We start from the raw sequence: 9,408 nt of genomic DNA on the forward strand, positions 1-9,408 counted from the left end.
TCAAATGTAAGTGAAGAAGGAGGATTTTTTTTCCTATGGAGATGCTGATGGATGTTTTCAATTATAAAGTGTTTTAAAAACCTGAACATTACAGCTAACAGGTGGATTTTCTTTCTTTCTATTTTTTTTTTTTTTTTTACATAAAACTGCCTGCTGCAGCCACGGGCAGAACAAAAGTGATCCCCTTAGACTGTGTTTTAGTTTTAGTCTCCTTAATTTTCACCAAACTATTGGTTCTGTCACTAGTTAGCTAACATAAATTAATGTAAGTCTATTAGCTGCAACCAACCAACCAACCTGGATGATGTCACATTTTTTACTGGCACAAGATGGCGATAAAGATGTTCAACAACTTGATAAACAACTTTAAAGACTTAAAAATGCATAGACTCTAATATTTAGTCCCCTTTACACTCCAATTGTTTGAATACCTTTTTAACTATTGTGAATCATTTGATTAGTGATGGTGGTAAGCTATTGTATCTCTGTAGGGTCTTCTTAGTGGATTTCAGGTTGTTTTCAAGGACATTATTCCATGAGTTTGAGACTGGAAAGAGGGAGTTTGAGGAAACACAGGGCGGTGTGACTGAATTCCAGTTATCCTGTGACTCAACTGATGCAGATAAAGTAGGGTTTTCAACTCTGTTGGATGACAGCTCATCCTCACTGCCTTTGTGATCCATGGAATAATTCCTAATATTGCAACGGAACGCTTTCTCTGTGTTTGCTTCCTTCTTACACAAAATTATGTAGCACTTTGTGAAAAATTGACAAAACAAGATGCCGTAGGCTGAGATGAGGATAACGATCATCTCCACTGCTGGAAGATATTTGCCTGTGACATTGACATAGACTGGACCAAACATGATCCAGGAGATGAAGTAAATGAGCATTGCAAAAGTGATGAACTTTGCATCATTGTAACTGTCAGGCAACTTTCGTCCCTTAAAAGCAACACCAAAGCAGATGAGAGCCAACAGGCCAATATAGACTAGCATGGCTCCAAATGCAGGAATTAGTTTCTCATTACAAAACATCAGTTTCATGTTGTCCTGTGTGATCTCTGAGTCAATGTATGGAGGACCGTGTACAAGCCACATGGTGACAATAACCACTTGACCTGCCATGCAGACTGCAATAATGAGGTAAGGCTTGTAGAGCTTCTTCAGCACACTTTGAATGACCGGGTCAAGCTCAAAGGCTAAGACGATCTTAAAGGACTTGACCATGATGCAGGAGACACACAAGGTAAAACTCAAGCCAAACACCACCTGCCGTGCTTGACACTGATAGCTATTGGGTGGACCACCAAATAATATAACACTAGTAAATGTGATCATAAGGGAGAGGAGGAGAATGATGCTGATTGGGCCAACAGATGAGCGCACAACAGGGGTATTCCAGTGTGCAAGGAAGATGATCCCAACAACAATGGTAAGCACTGCTCCTAAAGAAGTAAAAGACAGCAGCACAATAAGATATACATCACCCCATTTCAGAAAATCAGTTTTTCTGGGTAAACACACTGAACTGGTGTTTTTGGAGTAATAGTTTTCTTTGCAAGGATGGCATGTCTCCGAATCTGGAAACAGAGGACAAAAGGTCATGAGAATATTTAACTTGGATTCAAATTCCTTGAGCTGTCAATGCAACAGACTGTGTAATATAAGCATTTCAAAACACTTGTTTTCATAATATTTTGCAGTTTGCAACACAAATGGAGTTAGGAGTTGTTTTTGTAATACACACCATTGGAGTTGGAATATTGGTTCTCAGCACAGGGTTCACACTGATAGCAGCAACCAGGCTGGCCTGTAACTGAAGTCTTCCTGTAGCCAGGCCTACAGCTGTCTGTGCACCTGGAAGTCACATTTCCCTTAGAGAGGAAAGAATCACCATCATGGCCGTCAATTTTATTTACTGACCATATGAAATCATACCCCACCCCACCCCCACCCTTTTATTTTTAAATCAATGTGGCATATACCATCTGTTCTTAGACACAAGGGTTTGCACGTTTTTACACACTAACATATACATTATCAACAGAAAAAGAGACTAAAGTCTCAATGATGGCAGTTTTTGCCATGTGCAAACTCTTAAGTTAGCATGTTAGCATATCAATATTTGCTATTATAATGGAACCCAGTACCAATGATAAAAGAATAGTGTAATAAAAGAGTTAAAGAGTAAAATAACTTGCCTGTGAAAGGTAAACACTTACTATGTGTCTCTGAAGAGCCTGTTGTGTTTCCTGTGAGGTGAAAGTCAGATTCTGGTGTTCTATACTGTAATAGGCTAAAATGTTGTTCACATCTAGAGAATCTTGAGTCTGCTTCCACAGGATGATATCATATCCAGAGTTGAGGTCACCATGGTGATCAAATGAATAACTTTTTTCCTCCATGTAGAACGTTGCCTTCCGTAAAGCTCTTCGTAGCTGAAGTTTTGAAAACACAAATTAAAAATAATTTACCTGTAGCGGTTAGAAAAATTAACATTTATCGAGGATTGTGTTTCTGGCCACTTGTTCAATATCTAGTACAATACATATACACAAAAATATACAGTGGGTAAAATAAGTATTGAACATGCAACTAGTTTACAAATTAAATATATTTCTAAAGGTGCTATTTACATGGAATTCTCACCAGATGTAACAACTCATCCAATCAACACGTGCAAAGAAATGAAATCTAGTGCTCTAATCGGGGGCTACAGTACTATAAAGTCATTACGAGAAGATGCGACCTGATTATTCAAGAATGTGAATTCAGTTCTGGATTTAACATATATATAGAAAGACAGAAATATGGTCTCTCTTTCTGTTCCTGTTAGTACTCTTGCTTTGGCATTTTGGATCAACTAAAGACTTTTCAGGTAGTTTGTTTGGAAATCCTGCCTAGAAGCAATAAATGCATAAACTAGTTTTTCAGCTTCAGTCTGAAACAGGATATTTCTAATTTTAGCGATATTGTACAAATGGAAGAAAGCAGTCCTACATATTTGTTTAATATTCACATTGAAGGTAATATCATGGTCAAAAATGACTCAAAGAATCCTCACAGTGTTGCTGGTGGCCAAGGTAATGCCATCCAGAGTAAGCATCTGGTTAGGTACAATATTTCAATGCCATTTCTTTTTTTATGGCTGAGTACAATAACCTAAGTTTTATCTGAATTTAGAAGCAGAAAATGAGAGCTCATTTAGGTCCTCATGTCTTTCCTGGCATTCCTGCAGTTTAACTAATAGGTGTGTGTTATCTGGCTTCATGGATAGATAAAGTTGGGTGTCATCTGCATAGCATTGAAAATGTATGCTATGCCTTCTAATGATACTGTCTAAGAGAAGCATGTATAATGTAAACAAAATTGGTCTTAGCATGGAGCCCTGTGGAACTCCATAATTAAGCTTAGTGTGTGAAGAGGACTTTCCATTTAGATGAACATAATGGACTCTATTAGATTAGAAAGATATGATTCAAACCACTGCAGCACAGCATCTTCAATATCTACAGCACGCTTCAATTGCTGCAATAAAATATTATGGACAGCAGTGTGAGATGCTGCACTGAGGTGTAGCAAAACAATCACAGAAATGGCTCCACTGTCAGAGGCCATAAGAAGATCATTTGTAACCTTCACTAAAGCTGTTTCTGTACTATGATGAGCTCTGAAACCTGTCTGAAACTCTTCAAACAAACCAATTCTCTGCAGAAGATCTTTCGGCTGTTTTACAAATACTCTTTATAGAAATAAAAGGAAGGCTGGAGATTGACCTATAATTAGCTAAGACAGCTGGGTCACATGATGACTTTTTAAGTAACAATTTGAAGGCCTGTGGTACATAGCCGATTAATAATTGATCATGTTTAAGAATAAACATTAACAGTAGTACTTCTTTGGGCACTCTTGAAATGGGGACAAGTTGATGGCTTGGAGAAAATAATTACAGAGGTTTCAGAAAAAAAAGGTGCTAAAATGACCTGACCTGAATCCAGTTGAAAATCAATGGAAAGAACTAAAGCTCAGAGTTCACTGAACCTCCAGGATTTAACTGGTGTGGAAGAATGGGCCAAAATCTCACCTGAGCAATGCATGCGACTAGACTCCATACAAACTGTCATCACCGATGAAGGCTTTTGTACGAAGTATTAAAGAAATCTCAGTAAGCGTGTTCAATATTTTATTCCTGTGTCATTTCTCATTATTACACATAAGTTAATTCATGGAATTGGATTATGAATTATGGAAAGAATTTCATGTCTATAGCACCTATAGAATTATATATTTAGAATATAGTTAGAAGATTGGTGATGTTTCAATACTAATGGGTAAGTCAGGTCCTCTGTGAGACCTGACACGCCTCTGTGGATCATTTATGTGCTTCAGTATTAATAGAAAATAATGAATATAGTTTCTTAGTATTGAAAGATTTTCTAATATGCTGTGCTGTATGTGTTTATGTGTTTCTGTGCTTTTACCTCCAATGGCTGTAAGGGCTGTCTTTTACAGTTCCGGTTAGTACAGAGGTTTTTAACAGCTTGAGCTATTGCTTTAACTGCCAGCTCAATACTGAACACAGCATATGGATATATCAACTTCTTTAACTCTTCTGATGAATTCGTCCCATGCTCATTTAAAAAATTAGACAAAAATGTGTTGTTCTCGTGGTGGTTGGGATTTTCATCAAGGTCATCGAGATATCGCTCAAACTTGGTTGTGTTTCCAGATTTAAGAGTGATCCCAAAGATTGTTCCTATGTCACTCAATTTGTAGTTCTGAGAACTCAGTACTTCAGGTGACTGTGACCAAATATCACTGGCCAACCAAACTTTCCCTCTGGCTTGAGGATATTTGAGAAGTTTCCCAAAAATATCTATCATACAGTAAGCTTTGACAAAGGAAATAATAACACTAACATTTCTATTATCTATGATGCTTTTGATTGTAGAGTTAATTTTCTCTTCAAGAAATTCATCATTTAAAGCATCTGGAAGAACAGAGACAAAGGCGAAGCAGATGCCTTTTTTGGTTGCATGATGCCAGAGGCGTTCAGTTATATAGCGACCGTATTCACTATCAGTTGCTACCACACCAACCCAAGTCCAACCGTAATGATCAAGAATCTGGGCAATGGCACGAGCTTGGTGATCATCTTGTGGTACGGTCCTCATAAAGCTTGGAAAACGGGTTTTATCACTCAGGAAACCAGAAGTTGCACCGTAACTTATCTGTGGAAAATATCACAAAACATTATGAAGTGAAACAAACATTTCATATTCTGTCTGTACACATATATCATTCATTTTTAGACTAAGTGTGTCTGTTTCACCTATTTTCAATTCTTGTTGCTAAGCTATACTATTTGCGTTTTTGTTGTCTTTTTTTGCTGTTCATCATATCCATGAATGCAAAATGTATCATCCAAATATTAGCTGCTAATGTTTGTACAATTGATTTTACATTTAGGGTTAGGTAACATAACCTCAGAAGTCGGTCATACCTCAGGGATGTACTCCAGATGGAGCTGACCTGTAACGCTTATGGATATCTCTGAGTAGTAATCACCAATGACAACTAGGACAGGTGGAGAGGATTGCTGTGCACAAGCTTGGCGATTATTACCTACAAATGAATTAACTGATACTATTACCTTCATTTAAACTGATACACACACAGTGTTGAGGACTAATGGAATACATGTACTGGTGTTACATATTTAAAATACAAAATATGAGTAACTGTATTCAGTTACAGTTACTGCTCAAATAAGTCATAATTAAAATACAGCTACTTTGTTGAAATACATGATTGCACGGCGGTCTTTTCTGTTTCATATGTTAGGCTATCCCTTCTCTAATTTTGGTAATTCCACATATTGCCGGAAATCCAAACAAAACACGCAACAAGAGGCTCTAATGTAAGCGCCTTGTTAATTTTGGTGGCGTCAGTTACACAATGAACCCAGAGCCAACACAACAGAGCCAGCAGTGCACAGGCAGGGATGGATTTCTTACTTGGAAATTCCAACACCACTTCACAAAGAAAGGAATGGATGTAATCTGAGAGTGCAATGCAAACTCTGTCTGCCAGCAACCAAGCTGCTCTCAGCATGAAAATACTCCAACCTAAAGAAACACCTGGAAGTAAGTTCTTTTTTAAAAACTAACATTACCCTACTGCAACTACCTTGTCATAGTTGTGGTAGCTACCTGGGTTATGTGCCACTTCAGTATCTTCGATGTACTATTGCTGTGTGATTTATTACTATTACTGAAGGCTGGATTACAGGCTGCATGACAACCTGCAGAAAGAAAACATTTTACTGATACAGACATTGTTTTCTATATCAGATCACTGCAAGAAGTGCTGTCTTACCTAATGTCCACCCTACTGTTACTAATTTTATATTAAGATTTCAAAATCTAGTTGGTATTCCTTTCAGAACTGCACATGATTATTTGCAGCTAGCAGGTTGTTAATACTATCCATCAAGTCTAATAGTCTGCGGTCTCTGAACTAACCTCAGCTAACGCCAGCTAACAAGCTAAAAAGCATGACAATATATCAAGTAATCCAAAGTATTCCAAATACATTATTCACATTGAGTAACTTAAGAGAATACACAGACAAAGAATGTATAAATCTTTACTTTTGTTAAAAGTAATTTAGAACAACACTTAATTACAAGCCAGAGAAAGTAATTTGCTACACTATTCGTTACACTACTACATTACTTCCTGCTGATTCTGTAAAATTACCTGAAATGCACGGTCCCATAATTACCAGTTACCAATATAAATATAAATATACAACTTTTAAGAAAATGTTCACAAATGCCTAATTTAGTATCCATTATCTCTCTTAGTTGATGTGCTATGTTCCCATGATGATCTCCAAAGAAAATTCAATTAGTAAGAACTATTGCGTGTCAAAAATGATTCTCAAATAACAAGGCAGATTTCTATCCCCGAGAGAACTCACTGTTTCTCATCATGAAGGCCTGGGTTTGTATCAGGGCAGTAGTAACGTCCCCACAGGAGTCAAGTATGAGGTATCCCAAGGTGAGGTTTCCCAACTCTCGCTCCTGATTTATCTCCTCCAGTGCGTGCACCATTATCAGAGAGTGGACCAGACGAGCTGTGCTAAATCTGTACAACACAATCAGATATATTATATATAAATATACCCTAATAAAATGTGTACAATGATCAGTTGTGTATGTTTATTACCTGTCACATGTCCGGTTTTCACGGCCATCATCATTCACAGTAACAGTAACGCTTTCATGAATCGGGAACAATCCTCCGATAATGATGTCACCGTCTGCTGTGGCTTCATTGGAGCATTTTGTACCAGAAAAGTGATGTGATAAAACTGCAAGAAAGATGCTGAAAGAATTTTTCATCTTCCCCGTGTGCTTCTTATGAGTGTAAATGAGTGAATCTTCAAAAACTTGCTCTGAAAAATAATTTGTGTGTATCTCTTCAGCATTCCTGCAAAAGACAGAGGTGTGGTTAAAGTTCTTGAACTTGAAATACTATCAGTTCTTTCATTTTTTTTCTTTTCTTTTCTTTTTTTGGTCACATGGGGTTCGATGTCACTGAGAAATGGGATGTCCTTTTACTTTCCATTTACTTTACTTACTTTTCCTGGTAATTATTTTTGACAGGTTTCACAGTTGTGAGCTATAAAAAACAAGTGATTTATGAATTATTCGGACTATAGCAGCTGTAGTTTTGTTACACAACATATATATCAACTTTGACAACTCTGGTTACAATTGAGTCGAAGTATTATCAGTGGTTGTACTGTTATGTAATACTGACATATTATGCATCTGATACTTAGCAAGACAATACCAGGTATTTTCCCAGGAGGATTAAAAATAATTCTATAGCAGTCAAAGGAAGCAAAAAGGCTCTGATATATTAGCCGCCATGTATGTCTGCAAATCAAAAGTTTTCTTACTTGTTTACATGCCCTGCCTGGTGTCTGTTGGCTGCTTTTCTGACTTTGTTGTCCCCACAAAACATTTGAGATTTTTATTATATTATTACAAGTAAAACTTTGTTATATAAAGTAGTGTCAAATTCATATAGGTTTTTATATTTCTGTACTTAACTACATTGATTTGACAGCTGTTGTTGGTTTGAATTAGAGAATGTATAATTTTGTGCTTACACATCAATTGCCTTCCACTTTTCTTCAGGGACACCTGAGCGAGAGCCCATCCCAGCTGACATGGAGCAAGAGGCAGGGTAGAACCTGTACAGGTCACCAGGCTGTTGTAGTTCTAACCCAGAAAGGTGGACAGCTGTTCATGCTCACAATTACACCTTTGCCCAATTCAGAATCACCAATTAATCTTCCCCCATACATATCACTGGATTGAAGCCATGCAAACACATGGATGACATGCAAATTTTACACAGAAAGGCCCCAGCCTGGATTCAAACCCTGGACTTTCTTGATGTGAGACAGCAATGCCAACCACTGTTCCACCACGCCACCCCATTAAAAAGTTTCACACAATAATTCCTCAGCATTATTATGTCATATTTGTACACATATATGTACAAATATATCTTAACACTCCTAAATGGCAAAAAGGTGTCACCCACTTGCATTTACGATTAGTCACTGTAGCCTCAGTTTACTGCTCTTTGTTGACTTCTACTTCTGTCTTCAACTGTAGTTCTGAGGTACTTGTGCTACATTTGAAATTTTTATTACTTCACAATGCTACTGCGCTATTGTATATTTTAGAGGGCAATGCTTTTTTAAAAAATGCTAAATTTCTTAGAAACACAGAACTACTTCATTAAATACAACAAAAATACATCTGTAGTAAAAAAAAAAAAGAGGAAGAATTTGGGCAATATCACGAAGTCATTGAATGCACATGTTTGATACTGTATAGGAAATAAAGATTCTGATGGTAGAACTTATACTACATAATCCAAGACTTTTTTCTTTATTAAGTAGCCTATACACAATCTCACCATACATAAAACTGAACGCATTTAAGTAAAGGTTCACATTGTATAAGACGTTCAGTGGGAAAGACTTGGAGTGGAATTGTACAACAGCGAGAATAACTTTGGTTTAAAGAAAAAAAACTGAGGCAAGGTGGCCACAGGGAATTATGGAAAATCATAATATTGTTTGAAATGATAAAAGTCATAATTTGCTTTTCAAAATTGTGAAATCAAAGTAATTTTTTTAATGAGACAAGAAACCACATTACGCAACCGACACACAGTAAAGTGCAAGTTAAACAGAAGCATGACGCTATCAGTCACATTCATAGATCTATTCAGTGGACTGAACACTAGTTTCACTACACATTTCTTAGAAAGCCTGGATAATTATGACAATATCATGACTCTAGAACAAAATCACA

At 36.9% G+C, this 9,408-nt stretch overlaps 1 protein-coding gene across 1 annotated transcript; it reads right to left on the bottom strand.

Moving 5' to 3' along the window:
* Nucleotides 1-449: 449 nt before the first annotated feature.
* On the bottom strand, nt 450-7,413 carry LOC113007078 (G-protein coupled receptor family C group 6 member A-like). The gene is made up of 8 exons (XM_026143439.1): nt 7,235-7,413; nt 6,987-7,153; nt 5,650-5,655; nt 5,506-5,612; nt 4,484-5,233; nt 2,225-2,440; nt 1,750-1,876; nt 450-1,582 (listed from the first exon to the last, which is right to left on the bottom strand). Exons 1-8 carry the CDS (start codon nt 7,408-7,410, stop codon nt 450-452), a joined length of 2,682 nt encoding a protein of 893 aa, XP_025999224.1. The 5' UTR covers nt 7,411-7,413.
* Between the last annotated feature and the right edge of the window lie 1,995 nt (nt 7,414-9,408).

The sequence above is a fragment of the Astatotilapia calliptera genome, chromosome 15, assembly GCF_900246225.1.
Source record: "Astatotilapia calliptera chromosome 15, fAstCal1.2, whole genome shotgun sequence".
In the NCBI taxonomy this organism is placed as follows: Eukaryota; Metazoa; Chordata; class Actinopteri; order Cichliformes; family Cichlidae; genus Astatotilapia; species Astatotilapia calliptera.